This window comes from Mus caroli, unplaced genomic scaffold (genome assembly GCF_978045245.1).
Source record: "Mus caroli unplaced genomic scaffold, Mus_caroli_1 scaffold_11, whole genome shotgun sequence".
Taxonomy (NCBI): domain Eukaryota; kingdom Metazoa; phylum Chordata; class Mammalia; order Rodentia; family Muridae; genus Mus; species Mus caroli.
This window is the reverse complement of record NW_028227266.1, coordinates 93,494,804-93,513,403: the sequence shown is the minus strand read 5'-3', so window position 1 is coordinate 93,513,403 and position 18,600 is coordinate 93,494,804. Positions and strand designations below refer to the sequence as shown.

The following is an 18,600-nucleotide window of genomic DNA, read 5'->3' as shown; positions in this document are numbered from 1 at the left end:
GTATATTTATTTTGCTTGTTGGCCTTTGATCATATCTTTTACGGGACATTCCTGGTCATCCAGTTTAGTTTTCCTTATTGACTTGTTAATTCCCAGAATCAGGTTACAATGCTGTTTTGTATGTTATATTTCAAATACATTCTTCTAGTTCCATTATCCCCTTCAATGGTTTGTGTTTTTAACATTGTTGATAGTCTCATAACTTTAATGTGAAATTTGTGCATTTTTATATTATTTGAGTTATAGTGATTGTTTTATTTTTTCCATACTGCAACTATATTTTCTCCTCAATTTCACCATTTTTGTATTTTTATTGTACAATTAGTACTTTAATTCATATGAAATATGTATGTTATTGATATGAAATAGGTACTCACTCATTTTCTTTCTGCAATTGTCCCAGAGAAGGACCAGGTTTTAAGTAGTTCATCCTTTCCCCCAATGATTACTGTTGGCTTTGTGGCTACTGTCTAATGCTTTTCCAAAGATACAGGAGGCATTTATTTCAATAAATATTTTATGCCTGCTATCAGAAAGATGGCCCACTTAGTGCTCCAGAATGTAGGGAAAGTTTTAGAGAGATGCTCTTCACTAAAATGTCACTCATATGAGTAACAGTTTAAAAGGAGCATAAATATCAAACACAAGTATGTTCACTACACTGGAGTTTTTAAATATCTGAGAAAAGGTATAAGTTTAAGTAAAAATAGGAAGGTGCAAAGTTTTAGAGTCTGCCTAAACTACCTAGAAATATACACATAATAATATAGTCCAGATATCTAGACATTTCCATGGTGGTTTATAATTGTAGAATTTGGATTTTTTTCCTTTCAAAATTTTTCAGTCTATCCAAAATGGACATTTTGTGACATTATCGGGAAGTTTTAGCAAAAATGTAATAAAATTTGTATCACAAATAAATAATAAAAAATATACACATTACAATCAAACTAGAACAGCAAAGACGAAGTTACATGATAGATAGATAGATAGATAGATAGATAGATAGATAGATAGATAGATAGATAGATAGATATCAGTTCATCATAATAATTAGCAAATATGACAACTTATGTTTCTAAGATTTTTGTTGTTGTTGTTGTCGTTGTTGTTGTTTTCGAGACAGGGTTTCTCTGTATAGCCTTGGCTGTCCTGGAACTCACTTTGTATATCAGGCTGGCCTTGAACTCAGAAATCTGCCTGCCTCTGCCTCTCAAGTGCTGGGATTAAAGGTGTGCGCCACCACACCTGGCTAAGATGTTATTTTTTATTTTCGAACTTCCTTTACATGTAGAAACTCAGTTTTTCCTCTTGCAGTATGTTGCTCCACCTCCAGTAAATTGCCACTGTCATGGTATGTCACTGTGGGGATGGGGCTTTGAGGTTTCATAAATGCCTGAGCTCTGCCCAGTGTGCAATCTAGTCTCCTTCAGCTGCCTTTGGATCAAGATACAGGACTTTCGGCTCCAGCACCACATCTGCCTGCATGCTGCCAAGCTTCCTGTTATGATGATAAAAGACTAAACCTCTGAAACTGAAAGCCATCCCCAATTAAATGTTTCCCTTGATAGGCAATAAATCTATTCAACATACCACAGGGAGAAAAACTGAGTTGCTATGTGTAAAGGAAGTCTGAAAACTAAATAACATCATGGAAATATAATTTGTCATATTCTTAATTATTATGATGCACTGACAAATTGTAAATATAGAGCTAAGATACTTCCCAACAACCTTTGCAGTTAAATATTGTGAAATGCATTGTTTGTATAGATGTGAACAAAAGCCCTGGTATGGGATTTACCCAAAGTCACATGCCTGGTAAGCAACATGGTCTAGACTCCAGCTACAGCTAGCTCCCAACTAGTTTACTGACAGCAAAAGTGACTTTGGTGGAAGAATAAATAGGTCAACACAGTGAGCTCCTACGAAGGCCCAAATGTTATTTTAAGTCCTTTGCACGTGTTTTCTTATTTGCAACATTGCCCTGCACTGCAATGAGAAATATCTGGATTTTTTAAATGGGAAGATTGGACTTAAGGAGGTTACCTAGAATTCCTAAAGTCATATAGATGTAAAGTAACACTTGAACCAAGCCATAGAGCTCAGGGAATGGCCTGTCAGTCACGGTGTCTTTTCTGCATACCGAGGTAGACTGAGGTCACCCAGTCAGCTGCTACATGTGTCTCTCATCTTCTGCCATGCAGCAGGTGTGCCACACTATCATTGTAGTACCAAACCTGCTGCCTGGACAGGCTCCCGCTTTTTGCTTAAGTTTCTTGGTCTCCCACACCTACGTGACTCTTTACTAAGGAGACCTGTATGGCCTGGCTACACATAAAACCTCTTGTCCTCCCCTAATCAAATGTAGCCTCTCCCTTCACTCTCAAGTTCCACCCTGTGAGGCAAATGCAGCAGCTGCTTCCACCTGACCCTAGATGCCAAGACTTCTGACCCTTTAACCAACTTTATGCTGGTCAGACTGCTTCTGATCTCTTCATGGGGTGGTGGCCAGCCATGCCTCACAGTCTGTGGTTTTGGGGTGACAGGACAAATCAACTCTAAGACTGCCACTGGATGGACAATAGAGTAAAGAGCCGCTGGACAAGAGAAGGACCTATTCTTCCATCTCTCCAAAGGGACATTCCTCAGGACCTATGAACCCAACACAGTCTCCCATCAAGAGTGACTGTGTTTTCTCTAGTCTGGAGTTGATCTTACTCTTGGCCAACCTTGATACCTCAGGCCAATGACACTGCTTCTATTACTCCAGACACAGGGGAATCTCAGCCCCACGGTTTCTTTGTAAGCCTGGCAACTGTTTTGAGTTTGCCTTATCCTTAGCAGGCTCAGCTATGAATTGTGCATACAGCTTCCCTATCATAAGATCTCACCAGGGAGCAACTGGCCTGGGGAAGCTGAACTGGGAGGGACTGAGTCAGCAAAAGTCACGGTCAGAGCAGGCAGGCTGGAGGGGGTGGGAGGGGAAGGAGTGCACGCTGACATCAGCAGAAAGTATGATGAAAATGAGGCGATGCATATTTAAATGGTGTGTTTGCCTTCAACATCGTGCAGGAAACAAGGAGCACCTAACTTCCTCCATCAGCCCACCTCAGACCTCTCAGTCTAGGGCAAGTAAGTGCCGGCAAGGGCAAATGTCACAGAATGTTAGGAATGAAAGCAGACTAATATTAACAATACGTCTGATACGAGACCTGTATTTTCATATTTGCTTTGAAAAGCAAACCTCCGCCATAGCTATCACTAACCCCTACATTACAGATAAGGAAAATTTTGCTCAGAGAAATGAAGCTTAAAGTCCTGCTCCTGGGAGGGGCAAAATGAGGTTCAGTCCTGGGCTCACTGGAAGGCATAACGCACTTTCCCTTGCCATATTAGACGGTGTGAAGCTCTACCTACCGAAGGGTCTCTACGGAAGCCATTGTGGGAGATGGGCATTTCAGGGAGATAAAAACTGAGATGTTTGGATACTTCCAATTATCCTAAAAATACATTTGCTTAAGCAAATCTTCTCTGTTGGTAAATCATCTCTCCTGAGGGAATACAATCTCATAAGCTTGGTTTAAAACATTTTCTAATATATATGGCATAAATATTTCTCTTGTGGCTCATTTCATGCTGTCAAATTTAACAGTTGGCTCACCAGATCCGGAAAAATGTACTGACCAATCAGCTCACCGGGGCTGGGAGACGGATGCTTTCCCATTGCAGTGAGACCCCGGAGTCCCACTCTGCAGTAACTGACAGGTGTGGTTTAGGGACATAAAATCTGACACTGTGAAGTGTCATCTAGATTAGAGATCTCTCTGGTGAGGGAGGACCTTGCTGTTCCTGCTGCCAGGGATGTGATAAGTCTATTCAATGGCTGCCAAGGCGACAGAGCCACTTCTCCCAGGGTCACACCCTATCCAAAACATCTCCTATCCAGACACAGAATAAGGTTTGGTGTTGAGGTTTGGTCTGTTGCTATGTATTGTAATACTAACTGTGGGCTCCCCGAGGCCTGGTTGCCCCAGAGATGAGAGAGAGTCCACAGTTAGACCCAAGTGATGCTATGTAACCTTACCTCCCAAGTTATCTCTGATTGGTGAATAAAGATACCTGCAGCCAATAGCTGGGCAGAATAGAGATACTCAGAGCCTTGGGTTCCTGGACTTGGGTTTGGTTGGAGGAGACAATGAGGTGGGAGAGAGGAAGGTGAGAAAGAAGGATGGGTTAGGAGTCAAGAAAGCATGACCACGTGGGCTGGCCAGTTGGAGTTGAGAGCAGCTCAGATGAAGCATACTAAGTAATAGTTTGGGGTTAAATTGAATAATCAAAGGTGGGTAGAAGGTCCTGACTGGGATTAAGTATTTTCCACAACAGTTTGGTCCTTTAGGGGTGGGGCTGCATGGTTGAGATGAGGCTGGCTCTGAGTCCCTGCTCATTGCAGAATCACAACTTCCAAAGGAGAAAAACCAAATCCTCAGCCTGTTTCCCCTCTCACATCCTTCTACTCTCAGCCATCAGAAGTGCAAGCCCAAGGCACTGATGCCCTGTTCACCAAACGTTGCCTCTGCTTGGGCCTCTGCTTCTCTGGGAGCTCAATAACAACAGGCAGAAAGGAAGGCAAGATTAACCTGACTTGCGATCAAGCTCAGCCTGAGGCAGAACTGCATCCATCAGGGCCCAGTGGGCCTTGTGATAAGAAATGACCTGAGAGGCACCAGGATGGAGCTCAGGGGCAGAACACTTGCTTAGCATGAATGAGCCTGTGGGTGCTATCCCAATACCAATAGTAGTAATAATAATCATAATCATAATAATTTTCCCAGAAAAGAAAATTATATGCAAGGAGCAGTAGAGCGTCCCTTCTGTCCCAGCTTAAGATGAGCCAGCTGCCTGGCCAGCGTCCTTCAGTTTGGCCGGCTCTGTGTCTGCTACCCCAGCTGCTGAGGAGCTCGCAGGTGGCCTGTGGAGGACAGTGGAGAGTGCCATGGGACAGAGCTTTATGTAAGTGCTCCCTGGGGACCAGTGATGATGACAGTGCAGCTCTGTCAGTTTTGTGCTTTTGAAGGAGCAAAACAAAAGCAGAGTTGGTGAAAGATCCATTTTCAACTTCATCTGCTGGGGCTCAGCCTGTAATGGGAAGCCTCCTTCCTCCCCTGCTCCTTCAGGGTCTACCCTATTCTCCACCTTCTCATCAACCTCTCTGCCTCCCATTTACCTGTCAGAATGTTCAGAGGTGAGACTTGTCCAATCCTTTGAGTAGCAACCCCCCTTTCAGAGCTTGTGTGTTTACCCCGAGGATAAACCTATGACACACTTCATTACAAAATAGTCAGCAGTTAAGACAGCACACCGTGGCAGCGACAGATAACCACTCAGACAGAAACTGACAGATACCTTCCTGCACCATCTATTCATGGGCCAAGATCTACAGAGTATCTACCATGTGACAGACACTGGGAGCATGGTGTGACAGAAAGCAGACCTAGGCCCTGACTTCCTGGAGGCTTTGCAAGTTTGGGGTTGAGGGACATTAATCAAAGCATCATAGATTAAAACTTGTAAGACTACTGAATATAAGGGGAGAATGAACAGTGGGCCTGAGACTGTGTGCTTGTGACACAAAATAACTTGATTTTGTATTCCCTAAAGGTTTATCTGCTCCTAAGAACATCCCATACCAGACCAAGATCCCCTGACTCTAACTCCAGACCATACCATAGATTTCAAAAGAATTCTGAAAAAGTTGCTCTGGTTTTCATATGTCACCCATGCCACCCAGAGCTTTGAGTTAGAAATTTAATTCCCAATACAACTGCATAGCTAGGTGGGGCCTTTAAGGGACCTTGGACCATGAGGGCTCGGCCTGAAGAATGGATTGGCTTTGTTCTCAGGAGTGGATTACTATAGAGCATTGCACTGGTTGTTTTCTATATCTATGTCACAATAGCCTCCTAAGAGAAGAAGGTTCCACTGTGGTTGCTAAGAGGTTTCACCCCATCATGGAGTGGAAGGCATGGATGTGATGTAGCAGAGCGTGTGCACATGAAGATGCAGTTTGCCAGGCCCTGCCCACATAAAGTCTCCTAGGCATTCAGGATAAAGACAGGAGTTAGGGACTATATACTCCAAAGGTGACCCTCTGAGGGACCGTTCTAGATTCAAACCCTAACAAGTGTGTTCCAGGAAGATGGATGAGTTGTGGTCCATTATCCCTTCCTTCTGCTTCTACCTCTTGATGGCTTTTATGCTGACACTGTAGGAAGAGCTCGCACTAGGTGGGTGCCTTGAGCTTTGGTTTCCAACCTTCAAAACGATGAGTTAAGTTTACCTCCATTTATAAGTTATCTTATCTGGTTATCTGCTTATGTTCCATTGCCAAGGCCTGGAATGGACCAAGACAGAACTGGTTAAAGTAACAACAGTTCTCATAAAATAAGTGACATTGCTGATCCCTAAAGTGAGGTGTCCCATGTTCTACAGAGGAGTAGAAAGGAGAAGAGATTTCATATTTTGCTTTTGGCTAATCCTTGAAATTTTTTACTTTTATATATGTGTTATAATGTATGGCATTGTTTGCATGGAATTTGTAAACAAATAGGATTAAAGTAGGTGCATGGGGCATTTTACTGAGTTTGTGTTTACTGTTACGGTTTGGGTCTGGTCACCCTGTGAGAGAAGGTTGTTCCCCAGGGTCACTGCCTCAGAGTGTGGATGCTGTGGAAAGTGGAACAGTGGATTCTAGGTTCTGAGGTGCTGCTCATGCAACCCCCTCAAGTTCTTTAGAAACGTCTGTTACAGGAAGAGGAAAGCCTGGTCAAATGCACCCCTCTGCTCCTGTTTGAGATGTGACCATCTTTTCCTGAACGTTGTGCCACTGTGAAGTGATACCATCTGCTGCCCTCACCTCAGACCAACCCAGTGGGACTGCTTCTTTATTACAGTTTACAAGTTATAAATTTTGTAAATAAACTTCCTTCTTTATATCAAGTGTTCTCTTAACTAAGGGTTAAATGAAAGCCACTTAGTGTCCAGGCAACCTCAGGGCCCTCTCTGCAAGCTTGAGCTGCACTGGGGCCCTCTTATACCAAGACTGGTCAAGATAGAGAGACAGGAATCACCGCAGCTTGTTTCTGTAGGATGTGAAGGACAGATAAAACCTACTGCACCGTGAGTAGCCTGCCAAAGCATCTCCAAGCCCTGATGGCGATTAATCACCCTGGGGCTCTCCCTCCCAGCATGTCTAGAAAAGCTTTACAGGAGAAGATCGTCCCCCAGCCTTCCTGTATCCTTCCCAAGAGTGCCCCACTGTTAACTGCACATATTTATCTCCTGACTTTGTCTGATCAAACTGTTCCTATTGCCAGAAGAGTTCTGGCCCTGGCCTCTGTGCAAGAATGTCACACGGTAAAAGACTGGAAGGCTCAAAGATAAACATGTAAGAATCAAAAGGGAAATGTGGACAGTGAGAAAAGCAGACTTAATTAACTGATTCCCTTAAAGGGAAGAGCTGAATTAAAGGCATATAGTTAGCTGTGTCTGTAAGTCTTGTTTGCTTGTTTGTCTTTAACATTCTTACGAGTCATAGTCACATGGTAGCTCTGTGACCTACTGGGAGGGGATCAGATTCTCTTTTTTGAAACAATAGCACATTTTTTACTCAGCAGTATACAGAACCCCAAACCACTTCCCTTAAGCAACTGATAGTGTCACTTTTCAAACAGGAAGTGAAGACTTAGCAGAATTTTCACGGAGGAGCTTCCTTTGTCTGTTCACTGTGGTCATCTGACTTATGGGGGGTAGAAGTGATAAATTTAACAGTGCTGACAACTTTTGAAACGGGATTCGATCCGCACGACATCCCAGTTCAATGCACTACCCGCCCTTGCAGCTCAGCAGTGTAAATATATAATGTGCTATATAACACACATGAACATATCCATGATGAGATGTGTTAAAACTGTGAGTTCTCCCTATAATCCAACTCCTTCTCCATTTTTCCCATCCCCTTTCCTATGAACTCACAGGGGAATACCAAGTAGCTCTTCCCCTCCTTTTGACCCCCACCTGTCCTTCCTCTCCACCTGCCCCTGGGTTACCACCCAAACGCTGTCTCTGCTTTTGCTTTATTTCCTGCCTGATGCAGCCAAACTAAGCCTTTGCCTTTTTTAACATCCCCCTTCTCTGCTGACTAGAGTGAACATGGCCAACCTGGCTCCCATAGTGGTTCCCATAGTCGAATCTGCCCTCAGTTTTCTGGTCTTCCATACATCCAAAAAATAGAAGATGCTTCGTTTCCTGGAATATTTATTGCTTTTCTCACTTGTATACCATGCCCCTCCCTCTGACTGGGATGTCTTCCCACCCTCACCCCATCCTCTCCCACAATTGCATCTAGAGTCCATCAGGATGCTTCCTTGTAAGCCTCCCTGACAGCCCTGCCACCACAGGACAGCAGCACTTCTGAGTGCCTGGGGGTCTTGTACAAACCTTTGGTACCTGCACTTTAGCATTACGGTGTTACTCTGGTACTATTTTCCTCCGGCTTACTAGTAAGTACCCTCCTAGAAATTATGTCTATTTCAGAAGTGTAATTGTGGGGACTCAGTCCACTGAAGACAGAGAATAAATGAAAGAAACATTAGCAATAGACAAGGGTTGTTGGTGATTGCTTGGGTCAGATCTGGGGCTTTCACATGATGGGCAAGCTCTTCATCACCAAACTATATCCCCACCCCTGATGTTTGGGTTGTTTGTTTGTTGTTTTTACTGGTTGTTTGTTTGTTTTTACTTTTCAAATTTCCATTTCCTCTTCAAAAGAAAAAATTCCTATTTATATGAACGTGAAGAATGCTTGTTTAGTCCTAAATATCTGGAACAAATTCACATTTGTAAAGCCATAATATAATATGATATGATATGATATGATATGATATGATATAATATAATGTAATATAACATAATAATATTGGCCCCAAAGGTTAAAATTAAAGACACTTTGGATCCACAGAAGAACTTTAGCAAATGGTGTTGAGAACCAAACATTATAGTGCAGGACAGGACAGCAGCAGCCGGCTGCTACAGTTCAAAGTGACAGTCCATCATAGTGGGGAGGTCATGGCAGCAGGAACAATTGGTTACATTGTGTCCACAGACAAGAAACAGACAGCATGGATGCTCAGTTGCTTTTCTCCTTTTATATGGTCTGGGACACAAGACCAGGAAGGATGGATCTTCCCTCCTCAATTAATGTCATCAATCCCTCAGAGTCATACCCAAGGATGACATCATCCCTCAGGGTGTGCATATAGCAGTGGTTATATGCAGGTTATATGTGACCCCTTAATACAGTTCCTCATGTTGTGGCAACCTCCACCCCCCAGTCCTAAAATCACTTTGATCAGCATTTCATGCTGCTACTTCAGAACTGCAATTCTGCTTCTGTTAGAATCATGGTATAAATATTTTTTGAGATAGAAGGTTGCCAATGAGGTTGGAACCCACAAGGTGAGAACTACTGGCCTAGAGGCTCATATCCTAGGTGATTCCAAATCCTGTGAAGCTGACAATGAACACTGATCACCACGGGTAAGACAGGATTAAGAATTTCCTGAGGTGGGGGATTTGGGGGGGGGGGGTGACTCAGTGGTTAAGAGCATTACTGGTCTTTTGGAAGACCTGAGTTTGATTCTTAGCACCCATGTCAGGTGGCTCACAGCTGTAACTCCAGCTTTAGGGGCATCTAGCACCTGTGACCTTTAACTTTCAAGGGCACTTATGCTCACATACACACACATATCCCCATCCACATCCCTATCCACATAGTTAGGTTTTTAAAAAGAATGTCTGTTGTGCTTTGGCTCCTTCAATGGGATAGTTACAGATAACAGTAACATACCTACTGCATAGTTTAATCAACTAGAAACAGGGTTGTGGTTATTTCTGCCATGAAGATATAGAAAATGTTTGAGATGGTGGGAATATTTAGCATTATTTAAGTGTATTATGCAATGTACATGTATATGAAAACATCACATGGTACCCCACTGATATGTGCAATTTTCTGTTTTTATATAGCATTTAAAAAACAACTGTAATGATCTGAGGGGATTGATCTGCAGTTAAGGGCAGCTGTTGCTCCTATATGGAAGCTTACAACTATCAGTAACTCCAGTTCCAGAGGATATGACCCCCCCTTCTGATCTCTGCAACACCAGGCATTCATGTAGTGCACGTACATATGTGAAAGCAAAATGCAGAAAATAAAATAGATATGCCTCTAGAATATTATTTTTAAAAAGAAAACTGGGGACTACAGTAATTTATGTAGACCTAGGAGAAATGACAAAGCATGTGACCCGTGTAACTTCTGTATAAGCCTTCTATGAATGGATCCTTTTATGGGGGTCTCTCTTCATCTAACAAAGTAACCGACTGATATAAACATATGCATGCAGCAGCGAACCCAAATGGAAGCGAAGCCAACAGCTATACATTTCTACATACCCAATAGGGTCTGCTCATATTGTCACATGATCAACAAACATAAAGTAAGTCATACTCCCAATTATTTAAGAGCAAGCTCCCGTCCCCTTAAAGTCATCTCTTAAAGTAAGGACTCTGGCAGGTGTCCTGTTCTTCACCAGCAGCGAGGAGAATATTTGCCCTGAGCACAGAGTCACCGACTACAAACCCTAGGCTCTAGAAATCCTAAATACTGACCCCGACTCAAGGGTTCATGGCTTAGAAGTGTATGTAGGAGATGTTTGAGCTATGCAATATTGAAAACCACCCTATTCTGACCACTGAAAATGTATTTTCATCTGTTGCTCTAAATTTTCAACAGCAAACACTTGGTTGTGGCTGCTGATAAAGAAATTACTATATCAGAGCACACTACCAAAATTCCTGGGCAGGTATTTACAGGCAGTCATGTTAGAGAACAAAATTGCTATGGCAACAGAAATAATTCTGGCATCCTTGGAGAATCAACCTGTCTAGAGTACTGCTGTGTAGAAATACAGACAAAATTGGGTGGGAACAGGAGAGAAGTAATTTATATCCCAGAAATGCCAAATGTAAAACTGCCCAGGTGTGCTGCTATATGCTAGTGAGCCTACTAGTCCCCGGGAGGCTAAGGTGGATTGTGAATTCAAGGTAGCCTAGGCTACATAGAGAAATCTTGGAACATTAGGGTGCAGGGGGAGACCTTGGCTCAAAATAAGTAAGCAAATAAAACTGAAATGTGTTTTAAACTTAATATACTGTATTGTTAACACAGTATATAAAATTATTTTTGATAAATAATTTTCTATTTATCACCATGGATAAAGAGAATCATATGACTGAGATCATTTGAAACATAAGACCTGGAAGTTGCTCCATTTATTACAGAAGGGTATTATTTAGCTTCCTTGCTGTGTGCACAAAGCTATTCTCCTAGCTAAGTGTGATTTGCCTTAATATTATAACTTGACTTTGCTGAGCCCTAAGAAGTCCTTTCACATAATTAATCTAGAAATATACTAGCAGAAGACAATGAAGAAAAAAGAGTGTAAATCAGTCATATTGAAACAGGAGAAATAGAAAACCAAATCCATCCCCTACCTCTTTTAACCTCTGAAAACTGGGAAAAAACATGTGCATCTCTTAAAGAGGGGTGTGTGTGTATGTGTGTGTGTGTGACTGGGAATCGGGCCCAGAGCTTCACACACCCCAGACAAGTGTTCTATCACTGAACTACATCCAAGCCTGAAGTTAGTTTTTAAAATAAGAATCATTTGCAAATTTTAACTTAAATTCCTTAGCCAAGCCACCATGGTGAAGATCTCTCGGGTGAACTGTAGGTTAGTGTGTTTATAAACAGCCAGAAGGCAGTGCCTTTTATTGGCAGCCAGAAACCATCCTAGAGCATGGGAAAACTCTCCTTGGCTTAAAGGAGAATTGAAGCAAATAACCAACAGGTAGCAGGTACAGCAACACTAAAGGCACACATATGCACACTGGGGTACATCTCAAGAAAGGAAAAACGATGAAAGATTTTATCTTTAATACAACGCAAATACAGCCCTGGCTTGCCGGAAAATTATATTAAAATCTTTGCCCAAATGTTATGAAAAATATTGACAGCTGGGTTTATATAGTCAACTAAGTACCCCAGTGTGACAATGTGAAAGCAACTGGTGTTTAGGTGTATACATATGTAAAGAGGCTTCTAAATGATGCCATTGCTCAGGGAAGACGAAGCTGCCTGGGCTGACAGGGCCCTTACCTTCTCCAGTATGGCGTTGCCTTGGTGGGGGCTGATATTGTGCTGGCTGATCTCTCTCTGGTACTTATACTCATAAACTTGGTCGGTGATGTTGACTAGTAGAGTTGATGGGCTGAAGAACAAGTTCCCACAGTTGTAGACAGTTCCACTTTCAATATCAGTCGGCGCTGTGGCATATCGCAAAATTAGTCCCATTATGAGGCCTAAAATAAAGAACACATGATTGCACTGGAAGAAAGCATTCTATGTCTCCCATAGTTGACTGAAGCACACGTTTGACTTGGAACCTATAGAAGTGACATGAGAAAACACAGGGCCATTTCTTGGTTTGAGAATTGTTTACTCACAGATACTAACTCATTGGGATGTGTCGTTGGAATAAGTCATGGACATTACTGACTAAATACTTGGAACATAATTTAGAGGTGTTTTTTTTTTTCCTTCTCCCTTATCCACCTCCCCTATCCATTCAAAGTATTCAAGAGAACCTTTGTTCTGTGGCCAACATAGAATTGACTGCTATCCAGGAGATGGCTCTGCAGGGAAGCCCCTTCACACTGACAGAATTCATTTATATTTCAGACCCAAGAAGAAAGGTGGTCTTGCTCTCTTCCTGAGGGCATGACACAGCAATAGCTTCTCTGATTTTAATGGCCAGTATTGGGGACCAACCAGAAGGGAATTTGGTCCAAGGAAGCAGGTCCAAGGTAAAGATGAACTTTAGCTCCCTAGTAATGTCAAGGAGTCACTGGATCAAGCAGCTTCCTCTGCAGCTACCAAATTCTATACTTGTTGCCAGGCACCAAGGCACATTTTCTTAACCTTTAACAAAATTACCATTTAAAGTTTTACTTGCCTGTAGTTGTATGTATTCTCCTGACACATGGTCCCTTTGTATAAGGGATCAATATTTGACTTCTAAGTTTCTAAAGTCTATTAAGACAATCATGGTTGTAAGATCACTATAAACCTTCTTAATATAAATTTATTAATAGCAGGGAAGAAAAGAGCTTTATTTAGAGATCTAAAACAGCCCTTGATTCAAAATGTGGGTTCACATATGTGTTTTGGGAGAAATCATCTGATTTTACTCTTTGAACCTCTATTTTTGGAGGTTTTACCTCTTGCTTGTGAATTTTATAATCTAGGAACATTTCTCTTCTTTTCTTTTTGTCTATGTTGTTTAATTTTTTAGTTTTTGAAACAGAGTCACATGAAGTCCAGGCTGGCCTCAGCCTCACTATGTAGCCCAGGGTTGGCCTAGAATTCCTGACCCTCCTGCCTCTGTCTCTTAAGTGCTGAGATTACAGGGTGCACCACCTTACCCAGCATTTCATTTTTTTGTAAGATATTTTGCATTAAATATTTTATTCCACATATCTATAGGTCCAAGAATATGTATATATATATATATATAGTTTCAGGACTGGATGAGCTTGAGTTTAAGTTGAAGATCCGTGTTCAGAGAACTCTAACCCAGCAGGCATGTGCAAGGGCATCTGGGAAGCACACGGTTAGAGAGACAAGCTCTGTATGGTGTGAAGCTGGAGGGAAAGCTGAAGGCTCACAGGAGTCTTTATCGTGATGAGCGCTCAGACAATGAGCAGAATCTGGGCTGCACATCTGGGTAGCAGTGGGAATCACAGTCAGTGCATAGTGTATCTGGATCTAAGCTCTCTCTATTCTATTCTGGCAGGAGGTGGCTGCTTGGCCAAAGACTATCTCTCTGCTGCCTTGTCACTGGCCAGACCACTTCAATACCATGTAAACAAAAGTGAAGTGTTTCACTTTGAGGTTGGAGTAGAAAATAATCTAGTGAATTCTCTCTCTTCTTTCGCTCCTTTATTGGCTGAATGGGAAGAAATTAAAGGCCCCAAAGATAGGCTGGTCAGACAGAGCCTGGGTCCCTAAAAACCAGGAGTAGGGGGACACCTGCCAGTCAGGAGCACCTGTATTGGACTGCTATATGTGACAACTTCTGTTGCAAGTATGTTGATATTTCTGTGGTCACAATCTTTAGTAAAAGTCTCCTTAGGACAATGTATCAATACAAAGGAACTTAGGAGATCCAATAGTGGTATAGAAAGAATATATGAAGTAGAGGAGAGGAGGAGGTAAAGAATGGAGGGTAGAAATGAAGGAGAGAGAGTGGGGAGGGGGAGGGGGGAAAAGGAGAGAGAAAGAGGGAGGTGGATGGAACGACACCTCTGAAGTGCTAAGAAACTTGAGATCTTTCAGTTCAGTGGTGATGAGAACTAATGAAAATTTGTAGACAAGAAGGTAAAATCATGAGATTTTTGTGTAAGAATTATCACGTGTAGAGAAGTGATTAGACTGAGAAATAGGGAAAAAATCGAATTAGCAAATTTCTTTGAGAATTTTCTTTGAAATCTCACACATGCTTCAGTTTAATCTACTCTTCCACAATAAATAAGAAACTGCACTCAATCTTCAGGAACAAGAAGAGACACTTAGGTGTTATGCTTTACACATAAAGGTCTCCCAAACAAGTCCACATTGAAAGTTTGTCCTCAGCTGCTGGGTTCAATCATTGAGGCATGATTAGATCAAAGTCACTGGGGGGCATTCCCTAAAACTATGCCAGTGTCCCAGCTCCTTCCTGGTTCTCTGTTTCTGCTTCGACGTAAGCATCTCTAGGAAGTAGGCCTATACATCCATGATCTTTATCAATTCAGACCACAGAGAGGAGACCAAGCAGCCATAGGCTGAAGTCTCTAAAATCTAATCAATCCTTTGTGTATTCTCAGCTATGTCAGCGCAGTCATGAAAGGCCGGATGTATGGGCACACTGATCTTTATTGAGTATATGATCTGCCACAGAAGAGTGGGAACCTTCCAGACATAGGGCTGAGTGCTTATAATGAAACCACCCAGGAGAGTGCAGACGGTAGCTCACTCACACCTCATGCTCTTAGGCACAGAAGGACATCACTCTGACCACTCATTTCCTAAAACTGATCAACTGGTGCCGTGAACTACGGCACTATTATTGTTTTCTTTACTCAAGTGGGACACAAAATTAAAAGAAGCACAAGACAGACCCTGCAGGGATCTAAATGGATAGAACCTAAATTAATGTCATTCCCAACTCCCAGTAGATTAGCTAATTAGCTTTGAAAAATGCTGTCAAAGAGGCAAGAAGAAACGAACAAGAAGTGTCTGCCCATAGCCAATTCTCAAGTATGGAAAGCCAAGTTCTTGCCTTAACAGCAAATGCATGCTCCTTGGTGTGGTTAAGGTCACATAAGGTCTCAAAAACTGAGGGGTCCTGCCTGGCCCTGTACTAGCTTGGGTGTCAGACTTGAATAAAAAACACTGTGAATGGAGGATACATTTGCAGACAGAAAAAAAAAAAACAAAAACAAAAACAAAAAACAAAACCAGATACATTAGCTATGAATACACAGCTCTGAGAAGAGGGCAGTTGGCATGGCCATAGCTCCTGCACCCCATGATCTATCAGCACATTCATGCAGAGGCATTATAGATCCAGCCAATGTCTGTGCCCAGTGGGTTTACTAAGGCAAAGAGCTGGGGACCACTCTGAAGGCAATCGTGGGTATAATCTCCCCTTAACTTTTCCAAACCTTTCTCGGGATTATAATGTATGCTAATGGCCCCCTGTGCAACCTTTCTTCCTTTTGTTTCTCCATAAATGTTGGTCCAACATCAAAGACAGACAGTTATTTTGAAGTTCTCATCCCCCTCCCCGTTTTCTCTCAAAGAAGCTTCCTGTAGTAAATTATTTTCTATAGTTAATCTCTTCCAGCACTTCCTTTTTATAGGATCCAACTTAACATATGAGCCAAGAGGTTCTGGCCCTAGTTTGCTCCAAACCCCAAGTGTTGGAAGGGATCAAGTGTTGGCGGTTTGCAGAGCCATCATGGCTAGCACACCCAGGCTGCAGGAGCAGCAGCTGGCCAGTCCTGGCTGGTCAGAGGCCAGGCGCTCCCACGCAGCCTCCCACAGTTTTTCACAGGCAAACTCAGTGAGCTGGGCGGATGCTGACACAAAGATGGAGTGGCGAGCTCTCACACAAGCTGTGCTGGCAAGACTGCACGGGAGTGGATGGGAGATACAGGCCGACTGCAAGAGGAAGAGAACTCTGAGCAGAAGGGATTGCTTTCATATCCACACAAAGATACTGGACAAGGAAAGTGCCTATCACCCTATCACAGATAGATAGAAGACTGGACACCGTGGCAACAGAACACCATTCCCATTGAAAAACAAGAAAATCCGAAGCAAAGGAGCTATCTTGCCTCAGTAAGGGGACCGCCTCCCAGAGCATGCACTCACAGCCCACAGCTTGGTCTCTCACAGCACTCACTCAGAGGTGGTCTCTGAGACCCAACCCACTTCTTTGAGAGGAATTGGCATTTCCTTCGCAGACAATTGGCAAATAAGGAGCATGAGAGCTTTGTCAAGCCTAAGTGTCTGAACCCCTGGAGTGGGGAGAAGAATCATGACCTCCCTCAGCTCCACACAAGCCCAGGACAGAGATTTACTCTCAAGAGCACCCAGTACCTGAAAAAGGTCCTTGGGTCTCACCTTGGCAAACATGCTCTATCAGAGCCCGTGTACACAGATCTCTCTCACCTGAGTGCAGCTCACGTAGTGTGAGCCGCACAGTATCAGGAGCCAGTGTATGACAGCCCGCATCCTTCAGCGTGGTTTTGCAGACCTTGGATACACGATGAACCGTTTAAGGCAGAGGCTCTGTGCCATGATTCGTCTCCTTTCCTCCAGAAAAGACAAACACTTTAGGCAGGATTATTTCCAACTAAGTGCAAACTTCCTTGAAATCAGGAGGAAAGGGGTCTGCTATGTAGTTCACCCATCACAGGGATTTTAAAGTGTCATAGAGAAGGGGCACCTCGACAAATACTGTGATGTTCCTGTCCTTGCGGGCTTTCTACATAACTGTTACCAGCAGATGTCTGGCAGGCAGCTACACCATGTCGGAGCATGAAAGAGCAGAGAGGTAGTGCCCAGCACTTGAAGGATGGAGGCACTGAGAGATGATGAAGAGCTCAAGGCAAGACTAGGCTACATGAGACTCTATGACAAAGAGAGGAGAGAGAACAGGAAGAGCAAGGAACTTCGGGAGGGTGTTCCCGCCAAGGAGCATTCAGAAACACCAGCCCTGACATTTGGATTCTCTCTTATCTCATTAGGCACTCTTTTCTATTTGCCTGCCACAGATGTATAAGATGCTCTGAAGCATGTGTGAGCCAGAAAGAAATGAGTATAAAGCGTTCTTATCCCGAGAAACCTTAGACTGTGCCAGCAGCCGACTGGCCTTTTCCTCCCTTGTAATGCTAGGATGCTAGCATCCTCTCAGAATCAGGCACTATAGCTGTCTCACTATAAACCTCATTTCACAGACAAGTGTCTTGAATCTTACTGACAGATATTCAATATGGTACAGAAACGTTTCTCTATCAGGGCTTTGGTTCGAGACATATGGACAAGGCCTTAATATTTAAACAAAATCATAAATGGCAGCAGATAGCAAGTGGTTTTTAAAATACAGAGCTATCCCAGTTTCTTCTGTGCTTTCGTGGTCACACATAGTGCCCCACAATAGCACAACAATAGACAAAGCACAACTCCAGCTCCCTTGGACTCTCTTTTGTAGGAATGGTAGCTCCCTGGAGATGAGGGGCATAGCCAACCCAACTACGGGTGTAAGCTTAATGGACTACATACTTTATGTCCTGTATGGAATACTGTACAGCATCTACTCAAGTGCCACATGGAGTTTGCAAGGACTTGGAAGCCACACACACCTACAGCTAATACATGGAGACTGCAGGACAACTGGGTGCTGGAGCTGAGCCTCTGTGTGTTGAACGAGGACACTGCCCTGTTCTCTAAACCAAGTAGGTGAATCCCTGAGCATCTCTACCTGTGATATGTCCCCTAAAATTATCTTTGCTATCTCTCTCTGTGTGTCCCTTCACTTAACAAAGTTCTATTTGTTTCTTTTGTGACTGGGTCTCAAACTCATGGTCTTCTTGCCAACACCTCACCAGGAGCTGATATTGCTGATACACACACACACACACACACACACCACATAGACAATACCCTGGTTTTGGGAGTTTAGTACTTTGTTTTGGTTGTTGGCTGCCTATTTCTATGCCTATTTTGGCCATGTGCTCCAGGTAAACTGACTTCATCCTTAGCTCCAGGCACCTTCTTTCTTCCCCTTGCTGACAATTGGCTCTGGAATATTATGTTACCTTAGCTCAGCCAATGACACGTAAAGGGATCCTTGAGAGGGAGCTTCATAA

At 43.0% G+C, this 18,600-nt stretch overlaps 1 protein-coding gene across 1 annotated transcript in view; it reads right to left on the bottom strand.

Moving 5' to 3' along the window:
* Window positions 1-18,600, bottom strand: part of Slc9a9 (solute carrier family 9 member A9) — a 565,781-nt gene that overhangs the window by 538,171 nt on the left and 9,010 nt on the right. The window contains exon 2 of the mRNA XM_085827898.1: window positions 12,281-12,483. Within this exon, the coding sequence (XP_085684024.1) occupies window positions 12,281-12,483 (203 nt within the window). The remainder of the gene's footprint in view (window positions 1-12,280; window positions 12,484-18,600) is intronic.